Raw genomic sequence first — 20,138 nt, 5'->3', positions numbered from 1 at the left:
AAAGTAGCATCCTAGTGTAGCCAAAAAGTATTGATTTATTAGCAGTTTTGCATACAACTGTTGTGCAAATAAACTTATCAATGCTGCTGCAAAAAGACTCACTGGCAGGATGAAAACATGAGTGATTCAACACCACTGGAGGGTTTATAAATAAATAACAGGATTTTGTTGCCCACATCTCTTTAGGCACGGATCATAACTATTCATTACTACTGCATAAACTAATCTGTTGACAGCACCATGGAGTGCATCATCTATATTCTTTGTGGTCAGCTCTAAAACCAGAAACAAAAAAATAATATTACGTTGATGGAAATAGAAAATACATACATATATCAATTAAATGTTGCAGACAAAAATTAAACAACTCTAGCTGACAGGATTTCCATCCTCATCAAAACCTGAAAATTATTTGCTAAAGTACTTTACATGAGAAAATGTGTAAAATACCTGAAACGGATTGTTTAGGTATTGAGCAGTTTTTGATACCCATTCGCAAATTATGATTTATACAGGCAAATAAAGGCATCAACATTAGCAACCAGGGCAGGAGCTTCCAACCTCACATGTACAGTAAGCCAACAGTTGTGAGCGGAACAAAAACAAACACTCCACTGTCGGAACATAATAGTGTAACACCAGCGGAAGTCAACAAAAGAAAGCGCCGGTCGCGTTACCTGCGTTGGAGTTTATTTTAACAGGTTTGTCCATCGGGAAAACCTCCAGTGACGCTTAATTGTGACAAAGCAACAATGTCTACAGTTGAGTATTTGAGAGTGTTTGTCAGCGAGAGACTAACTGCTGCTGCTGTGGAAATATTGGGAGTTTTTGAGAAAACTATCGTCGAGTACGAGAAAGAGATCGACCGTCAGCGCATACTGTTGGATATAGCTTGGAAACCGGAAGTAAGGTTATACAGGACAGGTGAGTAGCACTTTATTATTTTAATACCACAAAAGAGAAGACTAATATTTATAAAACCAGCTCGCATGTGAGCATTTTCTTGTTTGCCATCAGAGTAATATGTGTTCCTTTTGTTGCGTGTCCCTCCAGAGCTCCCACAGCAAGATGTGTGTAAGGAGGAGGAGGTTGTCGCTGAGCAGCAGCTCTGTATTGAGGAGAGGAAGTCCAGTGTGGACCAAGAGGAGCCAGAGCCTCCACAGATTAAAGAGGAAGAGGAGGAAGTGTGCAGCAGTCAGGAGGGAGAGCAGCTTGAAGTGAAGCAGGAGACTGAGACCTTTCTAGTGACTCCTACTGATGAGGAAAGTGAGCAGCAGCTCCTCTGTCACAGCTCTTACGGAGCTGAGAGTGAAGATGAGGAAGGAGACGAGCAAGGAGACTCAACATCAACTGGAGAAGCAGAGCCAGAACAACAGAGTCAACATGACGCAAGCAACACTCACACTAACCGTGTAGACAACCCCAGCTTGTCAGAGATTGATCATAACACTTGCACAGGTAAAACATCTTTTAAATGTGACACTTGTGGGAAAGTATTCAAGTTTAAGTCTCGGTTAAATTCACACCTGAAAATCCACACAGGAGAGAAGCCGTTTTGTTGTAATACATGTGGGAAAACATTCAATCGAATGTCAACTCTGAAAACTCATAAAAGAATCCACACAGGTGAGAAGCCGTATTGTTGCAACACATGTGGAAAAGATTTCCGATATAAGAGCCACTTGATTGGCCACATGACAACCCACACAGGTGAGAAGCCATTTTCTTGCAACACATGTGGTAAAACATTCAGTCATATGTCAGCTCTAAACACTCACAACAGAGTCCACACAGGTGAGAAGCCGTATTGTTGCAACACCTGTGGGAAAAGATTCAGTCAAAAGGTAACACTGAACATTCACAACAGAGTCCACACAGGTGAGAAGCCATATTGCTGCAAAAAATGTGGAAAGGATTTCCGAGACATTAGTCATTTGACCAGCCACATGAGAACCCACACAGGTGAGAAGCCGTTTAAATGCGATACATGTGGGAGATCTTTTACACATAGAGATCACTTGAAACACCATCTGACAACCCACACAGGCGAGAAGCCATATTCTTGCAGCATCTGTGGGAAACGATTCTCTCTGGCATGGGCCTTGAAAACTCACACAAGAATCCACACAGGTGAGAAGCCGTATCCTTGCAAGACGTGTGGAGAAGCTTTTGGACGCAGTCGGAATTTGTTAGTCCACGTAAGAAGAGCCCACACCGGTGAGAAGCCATACCTTTGCAAGATCTGCGGGAAAAGCTACTTTGATGCATCTCAATTGGCATGTCATATAAAATCACATACAGCCAAGTAGTTTTGCATTTCAAGATATGTAGGAGATGATTCAGATTCTCGTGGTTCATGGTCAAAACATACTTGAAAAAACACCTGACACCTCCTCCCAGCTAACCTTTTTGTTTTGTCTGCAACATTTTATTTGAGAATTTTATATATTATGTAATTGCATCAATGCAGTTTTTTGTGTTTGGAGGTTTTTGAGGTGACCAGAAACAAAAACTGAGATTACGAACTCCATGGTGCTGGATATGAATAGCGAATGAATAATAATGATCTTTACCCAAACGGATGTATGCTACATGTTTTTTTAATCTGATGTTATTAGTACTGATAAAGAGGCTAGCAGTGGGACAGTTTTTCAGGAGCTAGTGTTTTGTAATAGCCTTTTTACTTGCTGCCAGCAGGATCTTTAGGAAACAGATATTATCTTAACTTAGTCCATCAGGGATGTGTCCAAGAATAAAAAAGGATGTGAATGTTGCACTAATAATAAAATTATTCTCTTGGCATTCAACTTGCTTTTCTATTTTTCTATGTTCTATCTATCTGCTTTTCTCCCCGGTGTGGGATCAGTAAAGTTTCTTTTATCTGATCTTGTGTTTTTTTTTTCATATACAATCTTATTTTATCCAATATTATCATGTCTTACCTTATTCTTTTCTTATCTCATCTTATCTTGTCTTATCTAACTTATCTTAATTTTATCTTAGCTTGGCTTATTTCTTATCTTAGCTTATCTCTTATCTTAAAACCCAAAGTTTTTGAAATGATTGTTGCTAGTTCCTTTCAGAGAGTCTGAACAGAAGGACAAGACCAGAAATTATGGACATAGTCAACTATGATTTCGCCACATTCCTTCCAGCAGCATAGCTGGGTGCTAGTTTGTTGAGACACTCCTTTACTACTTCATGTATTTTACACATTTTCCAGCTTCAGGAATTTACGAGGACATAAAAAAATGACCACAGTTCCTATACTGAGGTTACACAATTGATACTGTGCCAACTCATTTCTGCACTGAAACAATGTTCTGTAAAAAAAAAGGCCAACAATTGGAGGCGGAACAAAAAAAACCATACTCCCCACTGTCTGAACATATCAGTGTAACATCCAGCGAAAGTAAACAATAGAAACGCACAGTCATTTTTTTAAGTCCTCGTAAAATCCTGAAACTGGAAAATGTGTAAAATACATGAAGTAGTAAAAAAGTGTCTTTAAACAAACTGTCACCCAGCTATGCTGCTGGAAGGAATGTGGAGAAATCATGGTTGACCATGTCAATATTTCTGGTCTTGTCCTTCGATTCAGACTCTCTGAAAGGAATTAGCAACAATAATTTCAAAAACTTTGGGTTTTAAGATAGATAATTTAACATTGGATTAGATGAGATGAGATATAAACTAAGCTAAGCTAAGTTAAACTGATATAAGACTGGATAAGATAAAATAACTTTAAGATAAGAGATAAGATAAGATGAGACAAGAAAAGACAAGAGGTAAGCTAAGTTAAACCGAGGTAAGATTAGATAAGATAGGATCAGATAAGATATCAGCTTAACTAAGACAAGATAAGATTGGATAATTTAAGATAAGCTGAGGTAAGCTTAGTTAAGATAAGATTGAATAAGACAATATAAGATAGGACTAGATAAGGAACAAGCTAAGCTAGTATGAGATAAGATTGGATAAGGTAAAATAAGATAAGCAACAGTAACAGAGCAGAGGCTTCCTGCTTTAGTTAAACTAAGCATAGGAGCTGTTGTGTTGGGTTGTCATTTACCCCCCTGACTGAACTTAAGGTCCTCATCAAAACCTCAAAGGTGGAAATTTTATTTAACAACCATTTGCAAATTAGAGGTTTTATGCAAATAGAGTTATCAACATTACCAACCATTTATTATTGTTAAATCATCACAATACAAAGCTTTAGTGTTTGGATACATAGATGAGTTAAAAAAAAAGAGTCTTCTGTTCAGACTCTCTGAAAGGAACTAACAACAATAATTTCAAAAACTTTGGGTTTTAAGATAGATAATTTAACATTGGATTAGATGAGATGAGATATAAACTAAGCTAAGCTAAGTTAAACTGATATAAGACTGGATAAGATAAAATAACTTAAGCTTAGATAAGACTGGATAAAATAAGAGATAAACTGAGCTAAGACAAGATAAGATAATTTAAGATAAGACAAGAGATAAGACAAGATAAGAGATAAGATTGGATAAGGTAAAATATGATAACATAACATTAGAGATAGGCTAAGATAAGACTGGACAAGATAAAATAGGATAAGACTGGATAAGAGATGAGGTACGCTAAACTAAGCCAAACTAAGCTAAGCTGAGATAAGCTAAGCTTGGCTAAGCTAAGATAAGCTTGGCTGAGCTAAGATTGGATAAGATAATACAGGCAACAGTAACAGAGCAGAGGCTTCCAGAGGGGTATTGCACAAAAGTAGAATAAAGAAATCCAGGATAACAGAGCAAGCGCAGCTTGACCTAGTCTGATCGGCGCATCTTGGCTTAATTGTTTGCACGTTTTCTGAGCCAGGATGAAAAGGTGCGGCTATGTCAAGCCAGGTGTAGATAGTTGGGATAAGTGCACGTTCACGGCATTCTTAAATAGACCACAGGATCGACCACAGAATCACTGAGTGGAAAATGGATAAGAGTCACGCTTCCTATTTTACAGCCGCTGAGCAGCAGCTCCTAATGGAGTCATATGAGGAGCTGAAACACATTATGAGAAAATAAGGAAACACCAGTACTATAATCAAGGGAAGAGAGAAAGCCTGGCAAACAACCGCAGACCAGGTTAATATGTAAGTAGTCCAAAAAAAAAGTACAATTATTAAACAGTAGCCTACTCCACTGGAACTGTTATAATTACAATTAAAGGACTAACGGAGTTAGTTACTTTTCAAGTCCACTAATTAACAGTTGTACACTTTGTCTATTTTATCTATCCACTCTTCATAAAGAACAAACTTGTCTGGGCAAAAAAGGACCTGGCAGCAGGTGAAAATAAAATACATTTTGCAGGCTGGTCAGTGACATTAGTGTAGACAAATGAGGTGATGAGAATATGTGTTTGCTGACATATTGAATGTCTGTATGATTGCAGCAGTCAGAAAAAGGGGTTTGGCACAGGCTTGACATGTCCTGTCAAAATTCTTAATACATGTTGTCTTGGTGCATATATGGCAGGGGGAAGGCACATCTGCAGCTATAGAATGCACATCTGCAGATGAGGAGACGGTGTCACTGGACTCCAGAAGGCTTGAGGTATCATGTCAATTTTGTGGAAATATCCTGCTTATTTAGTCCATAATGGATAAGTCAGTGATACGGTGCTAATGGAAAATGTTATGTGTGTAACAGGACCCAGACACTGTACAGCCTCAGAAGCAGCCTGGTAACATTGTGAGTATCGCCTAAAGTAAATCTACATTATGCACAGATCCTGCTGTGCTAATTGACATTTCTTTTACAGAATTCACAAACTGTCAGAGCTCTATATGGAAAACATCTTGCGAGACAGATAGAGCTGGCAGAAGTAAAATTCAAGTGGAGAAAAGAAAGCTGCAAGAAATGGAGCTTGATCTTGAAATTAAAAGAAGGACCCTTGTGAAACTGGACCTAGAAATCCAGAAATTAGAAAGTGAAGTGAGTATTTCAGTGCACACTGTAACCATATCTGTAATACAGTATATTAATAGTTATTACTTTTGCTTTCTATTTCAGGTTCCAAGCAGACAAAAGAGGACTGGGAAATAAAACAACTGAACGACAAAACATTGTGGTGTCCTCCCTTTTTCATGAATGTGCGGTATACCATTGATTTGGTGAAGTGGAATCTAAAAGATAACCACACACTGTGTGCTACCAATGCCAGATAAAATGCACATAGCCTACACAGCAAAAAGTAACATACAAGATCCTTTACTGAAGAGAAGCTATATTTGTTGATTTAACCTAAGTGGAAAAATTATGCAACATATTTAGAAAAACCATGGAAATGCTGTAAAACACATGAATTTGTCACATGATTGACAGTGAAACTGCCAGATGAATCACTAGGATTAATCTTAGCCTGGTTGTTAGCCTGGTCTGGAGCAGGCTAGCTGCAGAGAATAAACCGCCATAGTAACTTGACCAGGTTAAATTTGACCTGCTTTCATGCACCTGACTTGAGGCTAAGTTCAGCCAGGATAACCAACATATCCCGGCTTAATCCCTTATCTTGGTTTTGTGCAATATCCCTCTGCTGTAGTTAAACTAAGCATAGGAGCTGTTGTGTTGGGTTGACAGTTATCAACATTACCAACCATAATACATGACAATACACAGCTCAGAGAATTGCTGCAGACAAAAAAAGAACTGGTAGGCAGGATGAAAACGTAAGTGATCCAACACCTCTAGAGGGTTTATTATTGTTAAATCATCACAATACAAAGCTTTAGTATTTGGATACATAGATGAGTTAACAAAACAGAACACATCTTTGGGCACAGATCATTAATATTCATTCACATTTCATTACTACTGTATAAGCTGATCTGTTGACAGTACCATGGAGTACATCATCTACAGTTTAGTTTGTAGTCAGCTGTGGCGTTGATGCATTTACAAAATACCCCCCAAAAATTATCAAATTAAATGTAGCAGACATAAAAAGACAGGTCTCCAGTTGACATGAGGTGTCAAGAGGTTTTTCAAGTATGTTTTCAATGTGCTGCAATTCTGTGGCTCCTCACTTCTTTGACTTCTTGTGTGTTTTAACCATGAGCCACCAGAACTGAATTGTCTCCTATATGATTTTTGAAATACAAGGCTACTTGCCTGTATGTGATTTCATGTGGTTTATCAAACGACACTCATTAAAGTTTTCCCGCAGATCTTGCAAAGTTACGGCATCTCATCGGTGTGGGCTCTTCCTCTGTGGACTAACAAGGTACGGCTCTGTCCAAAATGTTTTCCACAGGTTTTGCAAGGATACGGTCTCTCACCTGTGTGGACTCTCATGTGGACTGACAAATCATAACTGCGTCTGAAATCCTTTCCACATGTCTTGCAAGAATACGGCCTCTCACCTGTGTGGATTCTTGCGTGAACTTTCAACTCTGCTGTCAGAGTGAATCTTTTCCCACAGGTCTTGCAAGGATACGGCTTCTCACCTGTGTGGGTTCTCGTGTGGAATAACAATTGATTACTGCATCTGAAGTTTTTTCCGCATGTCTTGCAAGAATACGGCTTCTCACCTGTGTGGATTCTTGTGTGAGTTTTCAAATCTGTTGTCCGACAGAATCCTTTCCCACAGGTGCTGCAAGAATATGGCTTCTCACCTGTGTGGGTTCTCATGTGGACTGACAATTTATAACTGCATCTGAAGTTTTTACCACATGTGTTGCAAGGAAATGGCTTCTCACCTGTGTGGATTCTTGCATGAATGTTCAGAGTTGACATATGGCTGAATTTTTTCCCACAGGTGTTACAACAATACGGCTTCTCTCCTGTGTGGACCCTCAGGTGTGAAATATAACGAGACTTAAACTTGAAAGCTTTCCCACAAGTGTCACATTTAAAAGGTGTTTTACCTGTGTGAGTATTATGATCAGTCTCTGATAAGTTGGGGTTGTCTACACGCTTCGTGTGACTTCTGCGCTTGTGACGTCTATTCTGTTGTTCTGGCTCTGGTTCTTCAGTTGATGTTGAGTCTCCTTGCTCGTCTCCTTCCTCATCTTCACTCTCAGCTCCATGAGAGCTGTGACAGAGGAGCTGCTGCTCACTTTCCTCATCAGTAGGAGTCACTAGAAAGGTCTCAGTCTCCTGCTTCACTTCAAGCTGCTCTCCCTCCTGACTGCTGCACACTTCCTCCTCTTCCTCTTTAATCTGTGGAGGCTCTGGCTCCTCTTGGTCCACACTGGAGCTCCTCTCCTCAATACAGAGCTGCTGCTCAGCGACAACCTCCTCCTCCTTACACACATCTTGCTGTGGGAGCTCTGGAGGGACACACAACAAAAGGAACACATATTACTCTGATGGCAAACAAGAAAATGCTCACATGCGAGCTGGTTTTATAAATATTAGTCTTCTCTTTTGTGGTATTAAAATAATGAAGTGCTACTCACCTATCCTGTGTAAGTTAACTTCCGGGTTCCAAGCTATATCCAACAGTATGCGCTGACGGTCGATCTCTTTCTCGTACTCGACGATAGTTTTCTCAAAAACTCCCAATATTTCTTCAGCAGCAGCAGCTAGTCTCTCGCTGACAAACACTCTCAAATACTCAACTGAAGACATTGTTGCTTTGTCACAATTACAGTCACTCCACCTTTTCCTCACGGACAAACCTGCTTAAATTCCCTCGCGACTAGTGCGTTTCTGTTGTTTACTTCCGCCGGATGTTACACTGATAAGTTCCGGCCGTGGGGCGTGTTTTTTTGTTCCCCCTTTAATTGTTTAAAACCAAACCAGCATCAGTGCAGAGACGAGTTGTCCGAATAAAATTTGTTGAACTCAGCAGAGGAACTGTCGCCACTTAATTTTATGTCCCCATCAAATCCTGAATGTGTAAACTACACAAAGTAGTCAAGACACCCACCCTCAAATTATGACATTTACATACAAGTTTCATGACAATAAACTCATCAACATGATCAGCCAATACAATATACAATTAGGAGAAATGCAGCTGTTGCAAACATGAATGAAGAAATAAATAACATTTCAAAAAGGAGGGAAAAGGACTCGCTGTAAGATGAAAACATTATTGATCCAACACTAGAGGGTTTGTTAATTGAAATCATCAACATACAAAGCTTTTCTAACTCTCAGACCTGGAGACACTGTGCTGGAAAAACCTGATCCACTTTTTCATCGCGCCCAAACAGATGTTTAAACAAACTGTCACATGCTGCTGGAAGGAATGTGGAGAAATCATGGTTGACCATGTTCATATTTTCTGTTCTTGTCCTTCTGTTCAGACTCTCTGAAAGGAATTAGCAACAATCATTTCAAAAACTTTGGGTTTTAAAACAAGAGGTAAGATTGGATAATATAACATTGGATTAGACAAGATGAGACAAGATGAGATGAGATGAGATATAAGTTAAGCTAAGTTAAATTGATATAAGATTAGATAAGATAAAATAACTTAAGCTTAGATAAGTTTGGATAAAATACGAGACAAACTGAGCTAAGACAAGATAAGATTGGATAATTTAAGATAAGATAATGTAAGATAATTTAAGATAAGACAAGACAAGAGATAAGCTAAACTAAGATAAGATTGGATAACATAAGATAACATAACATTAGAGATAAGCTGAGCTTAGTTTAGCCAAGATAAGACTGGACAAGATAAAATATGACAAGATAAGATAAGATTGGATAAGAGATGAGGTACGCTAAGCCAAACTAAGCTAAGATTGGATAAGATAAGCTAAGATAAGAAATTAGCTGAGATAAGCTTAGCTCAGATAAGATTGGATATGATAAGATAATTTCAGACAATATAAGTTAGGACAAGATAAGAGACAAGCTGAGCTAAGCTACTCCAAGCTAAGCTAGGATGAGATAAGATACGATAAGTTTGGATGAGAGATAAGCTGAGCTGAGGTACGCTTGGCTAAGCTAAGATAAGATTGGATAAGCTAAGATAGGCAACAGTAACAGAACAGAGGCTTCCTGCTGTAGTTAAACTAAGCATAGGAGCTAAACTCAGGAAACTCCAAGGCACTCTCTTTAGAAAAATTAAAAAGCCTTTATTGTTATAGCTTGGTCATCTTAAACCTTTCAAAATTACGACACGTTTCGGCATACAAGCCTTCGTCAGGGAGTCAAACAGTTTTCAAACTGGAAAAGACTTCCTTAAAAGCTTTCAAACCAGCAGTCAGAGGCCTCCACTTGGCAGAAGCAGGTTTAGGTTTGTAGTACTATACAAAGACCACTAGATGTCCTCAATAGAACAGACTTTTCATGACTACATACAAAGGTTACATACAACGCATGCATCACTACAATACATATGGTTTACAGGTCGACAAAAAACAACAAACCAAACACCATAGAAAAAACACAGTTAATCAAAGGAAGACACTAAAATCAAGGTCTTCGTTCAGGCCTGGGTATCTAGTAGCCTGCAGTTTGTCAATCCAGAAACTTTCTCTCTGGTTTAGTTGTTTTTGCCCGTCTCCTTTCCTTAGTGACTGTGGTATATGGTCAATCCCACATGCCTGTATGGTGGATGGGTCACTATTATGCTGCTCCATGTAGTGCCTCGCCATAGGATAGTTCATGTTGCCTGTGCAGATTGCAAATTTATGTTCAGCCAGTCTGTCCTGCAAACGTCTCTTTGTTCTTCCTATATAAAACACTTTGCAGTCAGGGCATTCCAGTATATATATATATATATATATAACAAATACAGTTTTACAGTTTATGAAATGCTTAATGGTAAATTGTTTTTGGGATACAACATCACCAAAGGTTTTGGTCTGTAATACATTTGTACAATGATTGCAGCGTTGACATTTGTAAGACCCTTTGGGCTTAGATCCCAACCACATTTGTTGGCCTTCTGGTTTCAAATGGCTGTGGACCAGTTTGTCTCGAATCGTAGGACATCTCCTGAAGGTGACCAGAGGTGACTCAGGAAACATCTGGCCGACCACATCATCACTTTCAATAATACCCCAATTTTTTCTTATCATTCTCTTAATTTGTTCTGCCTCTGTACTATATGTAGTGACAAAAATGGGCCTGTCTTTTGTTGGCTTAGGTGGATTTCTTTGTAGAAGTGATGCCCTGTCTGCATGTTTGGCCCTGGTGGATGCTTTCTGGAGAGTTGTGCTTTCGTAACCCCGTTCCTTAAAACGTGACATCATCTCTTGTGCTTTACACTCAAAAGCATTATCTTGGTCACAAATTCTCCTGACTCTCTGGAATTGCCCATAAAGAACATTTTCATTCAGCCACTTAGGGTGGAAGCTTTTAGCATGCAGAATGGTGTTCCCATCAGTAGGTTTTCTAAATACTGAAGTGTGTAGGGCACCATGATTGTCTTTAAAGATAGTCAGGTCAAGGAAATTAATACAATCTTTACTATATTCCACAGACAGTTTAATGTTGGGATGAATGCTATTCAAAAAAGCATGAAAATCTTTCAACTCTGCCTCTGACCCAGACCAAAACAAACAAACATCATCAATTAAACGTCCCCACCAGACAATGCATTTGAAGTACGCATTCTTTTCCTGATTCAAGACAAAGTCTTCTTCCCACTTTCCCAGAAACAGACCTGCATATGATGGGCTGTAGCAGGCCCCCATGGGACAACCTTTTATCTGTTTGAAAGTCTTATCCTGGAAGATGAAGACATTACTATTCAATGTCCATTCAGTTAATGACAGTAAGAAATCAGTGGGTGGCATTTCCGACTCAGGTCTCTTACTCAAAAAATGTGTCAGAGCTGCAAGACCCTGTGTGTGTGTTCAATGTTAGTGTACAATGCTTCTATAGTGACTAGATATGTGTCAGAGCCACTATTTTGTAGTTGTGTGATCTTATTCAGAACATCTGTGGTGTCTTGGACAAATGCCAGAAGTGAAGGCAAAAGAGGTTTGATAAAATAGTCAGTGCACTTAGAGACTGGTTCAGTGAGACTGTCATTTCCAGAGATCACAGGTCTCCCTGGAGGGTTCTCAACACACATATGGATCTTGGGTAGCATGTAGAATGATGCCACTCTTGGGTTTTCATTCCACAAGAAACCAAGTTCAGATTCAGAGATCCAGTCATTGTCTTTGGCCACATGTAGTAGTTGTCTCAGTTCCTCTTTAAGAGACTCAGTAGGGTTAAATGTCAGTGGTTGATAAAACTCTGTGTTGTTTAACTGATGGAAAGCCTCTTTTACATACATGTCCTTTCCACAAATTACTATAGCACCACCTTTAACTGAATTTTTAATTACTAGATCACTGTCGTTGGATAGTGTTTCCAAAGCCTTCTTTTCAGTGTGAGACAGATTACTTTGCCTGGGTGCTCTTTTATGCTTGAATAAAATTTCAATGTCACAGTTCACCTTTATAGCAAATGCATTTAATGCAGTATTCGCCAGAGATGTTGATTGCGACTCGTGTCTGGTTGTGCTCCATGTCTAACTATCCTATGGCGAGGCACTACATGGAGCAGCATAATAGTGACCCATCCACCATACAGGCATGTGGGATTAACCATATACCACTGTCACTCAGGAAAGGAGATGGGCATAAAACTTAAAAAACTAGGCATGCAAAATAAGTACAAAATTACAAGAAACGGTGATAATAACAATAATAATAATAATAACAATGAGAAGTGAATAATAATGAGCAGCAGTGAATGAAAATGAGCAGTGGATAAAGGGAGCACATCTAGTGCAAGTGATTGTGACAGCTGTGGTGTCCATAAAGTATATAGCTTTTGCTATATATGATTGTCCCACACAAAGAGCACCTCAAGCAAACAATTTGAGTCCTGGAAGTGTTCCCCTACAGACATTTTGGAAGCATAGGAGCTGTTGTGTTGGGTTGTCATTTACCCCCGACTGAATTTAAGGTCCTCATCAAAAACCTCAAAGGTGGAAGTTTTATTTAACTCCAGTACTGTGCTCATGAAAATGTGTGAAACACTTGTTATGGAGTGTCTTAATTTTGAGCAGTTTTTGACACCCATTCCCGAATTAGGGGTTTTATGCAAATAGAGTTATCAACATTACCAACCATAATACATGACAATACACAGCTCAGAGAAATGCTGCAGACAAAAAAAAAGAACTGGTAGGCAGGATGAAAACGTAAGTGATCCAACACCTCTAGAGGGTTTATTATTGTTAAATCATCACAATACAAAGCTTTAGTATTTGGATACATAGATGAGTTAAAAAAGAGAACACATGTCTTTGGGCACAGATCATTAATATTCATTCACTTTTCATTACTACTGTATAAGCTGATCTGTTGACAGCACCATGGAGTACATCATCTACAGTTTAGTTTGTAGTCAGCTGTGGCGTTGATGCATTCACAAAATACCAAAAAATATCAAAATAAAGATCACACACACAAAAAAAGACAAGACCTGAGTTGGCAAGACGTGTTGGGAGTTTTTTTAAGTGTGTTTTTCAACATGCTATTATTCTGTGGCTCCTCACTTCTCTGAGTTCCTGTGAATTTAAACCATGAGCCATGAGAACTGAATTGTCTCCTATATGTTTTCTGAAATACAAGGCTACTTGCCTGTATGTGATTTCATGTGCCTTGTTAAATGGGACCCATTAAAGTATCTTTTCCCGCAGATCTTGCAAAGGTATGGCTTCTCACCGGTGTGGGCTCTTCCAATGTGGACTAACAAGGTACTGCTCCGTCGAAAATCTTTTCCACAGGTTTTGCAAGAATGCGGTCTCTCAGCTGTGTGGACTCTCATGTGGACTAACAAGGCATTATTATGTCGAAAATGTTTTCCACAGGTCTTGCAGGAATATGGCTTCTCACCTGTGTGGATTCTTGCGTGAATTTTCAAATGTGTTGTCCGAGAGAATCCTTTCCCACATGTGCTGCAAGAATATGGCTTCTCACCTGTGTGGAATGTCAGGTGTTCTTTCAAGAGAGCTCTTTGTGTGAAATCTTTCCCACATGTCTCACATTCAAACGGCTTCTCTCCTGTGTGGATTCTCATGTGGCGAATCAAGTGACTCTTACTTCGGAAATCTTTTCCACACGTGTTGCAACAATACGGCTTCTCACCTGTGTGGACTCTTTTATGAACGTTCAGAGTTGACATTCGATTGAATGTTTTCCCACATGTATTACAACAATACGGCTTCTCTCCTGTGTGGATTCTCAGGTGTCTATCAAAACGAGACTTAAACTTGAAAGCTTTCCCACAAGTGTCACATTTAAAAGGTATTTTACCTGTGTGAGTATTATGATCAATCTCTGATAAGTTGGGGTTGTCTACACGCTTAGTGTGACTTCTGCGCTTCTGACGTCTATTTTGTTGTTCTGTCTCTGCTTCTCCACTTGATGTTGAGTCTCCTTGCTCGTCTCCTTCCTCATCTTCACTCTCAGCTCCATGAGAGCTGTGACAGAGGAGCTGCTGCTCACTTTCCTCATCACTAGGAGTCACTAGAAAGGTCTCAGTCTCCTGCTTCACTTCAAGCTGCTCTCCCTCCTGACTGCTGCACACTTCCTCCTCTTCCTCTTTAATCTGTGGAGGCTCTGGCTCCTCTTGGTCCACACTGGAGCTCCTCTCCTCAATACAGAGCTGCTGCTCAGCGACAACCTCCTCCTCCTTACACACATCTTGCTGTGGGAGCTCTGGAAGGACACACAACAAAAGGAACACATATTACTCTGATGGCAAACAAGAAAATGCTCACATGCGAGCTGGTTTTATAAATATTAGTCTTCTCTTTTGTGGTATTAAAATAATAAAGTGCTACTCACCTGTCCTGTGTAAGTTAACTTCCGGGTTCCAAGCTATATCCAACAGTATGCGTTGACGGTCGATCTCTTTCTCGTACTCGACGATAGTTTTCTCAAAAACTCCCAATATTTCTTCAGCAGCAGCAGTTAGTCTCTCGCTGACAAACACTCTCAAATACTCAACTGAAGACATTGTTGCTTCATCACAATTACAGTCACTCCAACTTTTCCTCATGGACAAACCTGCTTAAATTCCCTCGCGACTGGTGCGTTTAAATTGTTTACTTCCGCCGGATGTTGCACTGATAAGTTCCGACTGTGGGGCGTGTGTTGTTTTTTTGTTCCCTCTTTAATTGTTTAAAATCAAACCGGCATCAGTGCAGAACAAGTTGTCGTAAGGACAAACAAACCTGCTTGAACTAAGTCAATGAAACAATACAGAAAACGGGACCGTTGAAATTATTTTGCTTACTTCCGCCGGGTGTTACACTCTCAAGTTTCGACAGTAATGTATTTTTCGTTCCGCCCTCAACTGTCGGCATTTTTACTGAACATTTGTTTAACCCCAGCGTCAGGGTTGAAATTACTTGTAAAATATTTGTAATGGAGTGTTTCACCTATGAGTAGATTTTTGACACCCATTTGCAAATCGTGATTTTTGCATGAAAGTACTGTGCAAATAAACTTATCAACCATAACAACACAATGGATGACAATATACACAGCTAAAAACAATCAGGAAACATTTAGTCATCACAGTATAACAGCAAATCAGATAAACTTCAGGGATATCAATCTGTCCATTTAGGAAGCACAAGTGATCGTGAATCAGTTTCAGCTGCTTTGGTGCCAATCAAAGTGACAACAGGTGCAATGGAGAGGCAAAAGCAAGACAACTCCCAAAAAAAGTAAGATTTCACATGTGGTGTCCACAGACAGTTGCTCTCTCCTTATCCTTCCTGACTGATTCTTCTCTAGTTTTGTGTTCTGCTAGTGTCCTTGTCACTACTGGTAGTATGAGGTGGTACCTGCAGCCCAATCAGGTTGCACAGGTAGTCCAGCTCCTCCAGGATGGCACATCCATATGTGTGGTTGCAAGGAGGTTTGCTGTGTCTCCCAGCACAGTCTCAAGAGCATGGAGGAAATAAGGAGACAAGGAGAGCTGGACAGGGCCGTAGAAGGGCATCAACCCAGCAGCAGGACCAGTATCTGCTACTCTGTGTGAGGAGGAACAGGAGGAGCACTGCCAGAGTCCTACAAAATGACCTCCAGCAGGCTACTGGCGTGCATGTTTCTGACCAAACTGTCAGAAACAGCCTCCATGAGAGTTGCTTGAGGGCCCGACGTCGTTTAGAGGGACCTGTGCTGACAGCCCAGCACCGTGCAGCTCGATTGGCATTCACCAGACATCAGAGTGACTGACGATTTTGGTTTCTACCAACCGCTGCTACATCATTTTGTTCTCAACAAATTATACAATGTACATTAGTAAAGATTTTCAAATTGAATAATTGCTTCATCAAGATCTGGTGTGTCATTTAGGTGTTACCTTAATTTTTAATAAAATTTTTAACAAATAAGAAAGATGCTGGAAAAAAAAGACTTGATGGCAGGATGACAAAATGAGTGATGCACACTCCCAGTTTATTAAATGAAATCATCATCATTCAAAGCTTTATCAATAGAGTGTATACATTAGATTAAAAAAATGTTTACACATGTCCCTCTGGGCACAGATCATTAATATTCATTCACTTTTCATTACTACTTTATAAGCTGATCTGTTGACAGCACCATGGAGTACATCATCTACAGTTTAGTTTGTAGTCAGCTGTGGCGTTGATGCATTTACAAAATACCAAAAAATATCAAATTAAATGTAGCATACAAAAAAAGACAAGTCTCCAGTTGACATGAGGTGTCAAGAGGTTTTTCAAGTATGTTTTTCAATGTGCTGCAATTCTGTGGCTCCTCACTTCTTTGACTTCTTGTGTGGTTTAACCATGAGCCACCAGAACTGAATCATCTCCAATATGATTTTTGAAATACAAGGCTACTTGCCTGTATGTGATTTCATGTGGTTTATCAAATGACACTCAAAGTATCTTTTCCTGCAGATCCTGCAAACAAACGCTTTTTACCTGTGTGGACTCTTGTCATGTGGTCTGACAAGTTTCCACTCTGTTTAAAAAATTTTCCACAGGTTTTGCAAGAATAAGGCTTCTCACCTGTGTGGACTCTCATGTGAGTTCTCAAATATGTTGTCCGAAAGAATCCTTTCCCACAGGTGCTGCAAGAAAATGGCTTCCCTCCCGTGTGGGTTCTCATGTGGCAAATCAAGTGACTCGTATATCGAAAATCTTTTCCACATGTTTTGCAACAATAAGGCTTCTCACCTGTGTGGACTCTTTTATGAGCTTTTAGAGTTGACATCAGACTGAATGTTTTCCCACATGTGCTGCAAGGAAATGGCTTCTCTCCTGTGTGGGTTCTCATGTGGCGAATCAAGTGACTCTTATATCGAAAATCTTTTCCACATGTGTTGCAACAATACGGCTTCTCACCTGTGTGGATTCTTTTATGAACGTTCAGAGTTGACATATGACTGAATGTTTTCCCACATGTGTTGCAACAATACGGCTTCTCTCCTGTGTGGATTCTCAGGTGTAAATTGAAACGAGACTGAAACTTGAAAGCTTTCCCACAAGTGTCACATTTAAAAGGTGTTTTACCTGTGTGAGTATTATGATCAATCTCTGATAAGTTGGGGTTGTCTACACGCTTAGTGTGACTTCTGCGCTTCTGACGTCTATTCTGTTGTTCTGGCTCTACGTCTCCACTTGATGTTGAGTCTCCTTGCTCGTCTCCTTTCTCATCTTCACTCTCAGCTCCATGAGAGCTGTGACAGAGGAGCTGCTGCTCACTTTCCTCATCATTAGGAGTCACTAGAAAGGTCTCAGTCTCCTGCTTCACTTCAAGCTGCTCTCCCTCCTGACTGCTGCACACTTCCTTCTCTTCCTCTTTAATCTGTGGAGGCTCTGGCTCCTCTTGGTCCACACTGGACTTCCTCTCCTCGATACAGAGCTGCTGCTCAGCGACAACCTCCTCCTCCTTACACACATCTTGCTGTGGGAGCTCTGGAGGGACACACAACAAAAGGAACACATACTACTCTGATGGCAAACAAGAAAATGCTCACATGCGAGCTGGTTTTATAAATATTAGTCTTCTCTTTTGTGGTATTAAAATAATAAAGTGCTACTCACCTGTCCTGTATAACCTTACTTCCGGTTTCCAAGCTATATCCAACAGTCTGCGCTGACGGTCGATCTCTTTCTCGTACTCGACGATAGTTTTCTCAAAAACTCCCAATATTTCTTCAGCAGCAGCAGTTAGTCTCTCGCTGACAAACCCTCTCAAATACTCAACTGAAGACATTGTTGCTTCATCAAAATTACAGTCACTCCAACTTTTCCTCATGGACAAACCTGCTTAAATTCCCTCGCGACTGGTGCGTTTAGATTGTTTACTTCCGCTAGTGTTACACTGATAAGTTCCGACTGTGGGGCGTTTTGAATCAAAGAGCATGGATACCAAGAGGCGAAGCTCCGTTGATTTTTTGCCAACAGCCACTAGGGGCGCTGCCGCCAATTTGGACTGTTGAGCTTGGACTGTTGCGCCCAGACAACATGCAAGATGTCAAGGAGAGAGGAGAAAAAAAAGTAAAAGAAAACAGTGTAGTGCAATTAACTGATTAAATAACTAATATCAATTTAATATGCCAGTTTTGTTTTGTTATATATACATATATATCTGAACTGATTACTGCTTTAGCATTAAAATATATCATATTAAAATAGCCTATATTATTATTATTATTATTATTATTACTGTCCCCTTACTGTACAAACTGTAAGTAAATCTTTATTCCTGACTATGTGACGTCGCCATTAATGTGTTTCTCGTTAAAATATTGATTTATTATTTTTTAATTTTTATTTTTTGGTAGATTGGCTTATGGGGTGATTTTGAAGGAGTAATTAAGTTAATCTTCTCATAAGTGGATGTAATATGAAGAGATGCCATCTAGGCCGTTTTTCTTCGTTTTGTTTTTTTAAAGTCTATATTTTGCTTTACAAAAACGTGAAAAAGCAGCTGTGACCAAGCTATCACGAGGTGAGTAGCATTGTAAGCATAATTAATAGCGATATACTTCAGCTTCCTGTGTTTTTGTATGCAAGCGGGTCTGCTGCAGTCTGCTGACAGTCCAGAATGGCGGCGGTAGGTCGCATGGGCGAGTCTGTTGCTCTGGGGCGTTCTATTGAGCTTCCCCTCTTCATATCCATGCTCTTTGATAGAATTGTTTAAAACCAAACCAGCATCAGTGCAGAGACGAGCTGTCCGAATATAATTTGTTAAACTCAGCAGAGGAACTGTCGCCACTTAATTTTATGTCCCCATCAAATCCTGAACGTGTAAACTACACAAAGTAGTCAAGACACCCATCCTCAAATTATGACATTTACATACAAGTTTCATGACCATAAAGTCATCAACATGACCAGCCAATACAATATACAATTAAGAGAAATGCAGCTGCTGCAAACATGAATGAACAAATAAATAACATTTTAAAAAGGAGGGAAAAGGACTCGCTGTAAGATGAAAACATTATTGATCCAACACTAGAGGGTTTGTTAATTTAAATCATCAACATACAAAGCTTTTCTAACTCTCAGACCTGGAGACACTGTGCTGGAAAAACTCGATTCACTGTTTTATCACGCCCAAACAGATGTTTAAACAAACTGTCACATGCTGCTGGAAGGAATGTGGAGAAATCATGGTTGACCATGTCCATATTTTCTGGTCTTGTCCTTCTGTTCAGACTCTCTGAAAGGAATTAGCAACAATCATTTCAAAAACTTTTGTTTTTAAAATGAGAGATAAGATTGGATAATATAACACTGGATTAGACAAGATGAGATGAGATGAGATGAAATATAATCTAAAATAAGATAAGTTAAATTGATATAAGATTGGATAAGATAAAATAACATAAGCCTAGATAAGGCTGGATAAAATAAGAGATAAACTGAGCGAAGACAAGATAAAATTGGATAATTTAAGATAAGATAATCTAAGATAATTTAAGATAAGACAAGACAAGACAAGAGATAAGATAAACTAAGCTAAGATTGGATGAGATAAGCGAAGATAAGATTGGATAAGGTAAGATAAGATAACATAACATAACATAACATTAGAGAGAAGCTAAGCTTAGTTTAGCTAAGATAAGAATGGACAAGATAAAATACGATAAGATAAGATAAGATAAGATTGGATAAAAGATGAGGTACGCTAAGCCAAACTAAGC

General features: G+C 39.4%; 2 protein-coding genes across 4 annotated transcripts; one reads left to right on the top strand and one right to left on the bottom strand.

The window, feature by feature from the left end:
• The first annotated feature begins 623 nt into the window (after positions 1 to 623).
• On the top strand, positions 624 to 6,089 carry LOC117269892 (uncharacterized). 3 transcript variants are annotated; one of them, XR_013488127.1, is made up of 6 exons: positions 625 to 924; positions 1,054 to 1,458; positions 5,502 to 5,579; positions 5,676 to 5,717; positions 5,788 to 5,960; positions 6,039 to 6,089. XR_013488127.1 is itself a non-coding variant. In XM_078162003.1 (3 exons), the coding sequence occupies exons 1-3, from the start codon at positions 753 to 755 to the stop codon at positions 5,543 to 5,545; spliced, it is 621 nt and encodes a 206-aa protein (XP_078018129.1). In that variant the 5' UTR covers positions 624 to 752; the 3' UTR covers positions 5,546 to 5,580. The 3 variants fall into 3 exon arrangements, 2 of the variants coding, with proteins under 2 accessions (XP_078018129.1, XP_033503142.2); XM_078162003.1 differs by lacking the exons at positions 5,676 to 5,717; positions 5,788 to 5,960; positions 6,039 to 6,089 and having other exon boundaries at positions 624 to 924; positions 5,502 to 5,580; XM_033647251.2 differs by lacking the exons at positions 5,502 to 5,579; positions 5,676 to 5,717; positions 5,788 to 5,960; positions 6,039 to 6,089 and having other exon boundaries at positions 627 to 924; positions 1,054 to 2,807.
• A 609-nt stretch (positions 6,090 to 6,698) lies between these two features.
• LOC117269893 (uncharacterized) lies at positions 6,699 to 18,327 on the bottom strand. The gene is made up of 6 exons (XM_078162362.1): positions 18,028 to 18,327; positions 17,494 to 17,898; positions 13,567 to 14,653; positions 11,596 to 11,678; positions 8,426 to 8,647; positions 6,699 to 8,296 (listed from the first exon to the last, which is right to left on the bottom strand). Exons 1-6 carry the CDS (start codon positions 18,239 to 18,241, stop codon positions 7,203 to 7,205), a joined length of 3,105 nt encoding a protein of 1,034 aa, XP_078018488.1. The 5' UTR covers positions 18,242 to 18,327; the 3' UTR covers positions 6,699 to 7,202.
• Between the last annotated feature and the right edge of the window lie 1,811 nt (positions 18,328 to 20,138).

The sequence above is a fragment of the Epinephelus lanceolatus genome, chromosome 19 (assembly GCF_041903045.1).
Source record: "Epinephelus lanceolatus isolate andai-2023 chromosome 19, ASM4190304v1, whole genome shotgun sequence".
NCBI lineage: Eukaryota > Metazoa > Chordata > Actinopteri > Perciformes > Serranidae > Epinephelus > Epinephelus lanceolatus.
The sequence above is the reverse complement of the archived record's forward strand: the minus strand, read 5'-3'. Positions and strand labels throughout refer to the sequence as shown.

Bases quoted from the DNA above. Each gene is read 5' to 3' on its own strand.
- LOC117269892 (XM_033647251.2), top strand. From the start codon at position 753: ATGTCTACAGTTGAGTATTTGAGAGTGTTTGTCAGCGAGAGACTAACT. The intron at 925-1,053 runs GTGAGTAGCACT...GTGTCCCTCCAG, and splicing joins AGTAAGGTTATACAGGACAG to AGCTCCCACAGCAAGATGTG.
- LOC117269893 (XM_078162362.1), bottom strand. From the start codon at position 18,241: ATGAGGAAAAGTTGGAGTGACTGTAATTTTGATGAAGCAACAATGTCT. The intron at 11,679-13,566 runs GCCTTGTATTTC...GACATTGAATAG, and splicing joins AAATCACATACAGGCAAGTA to TAATGTCTTCATCTTCCAGG. The intron at 8,297-8,425 runs GTGAGTAGCACT...GTGTCCCTCCAG, and splicing joins AGTTAACTTACACAGGATAG to AGCTCCCACAGCAAGATGTG.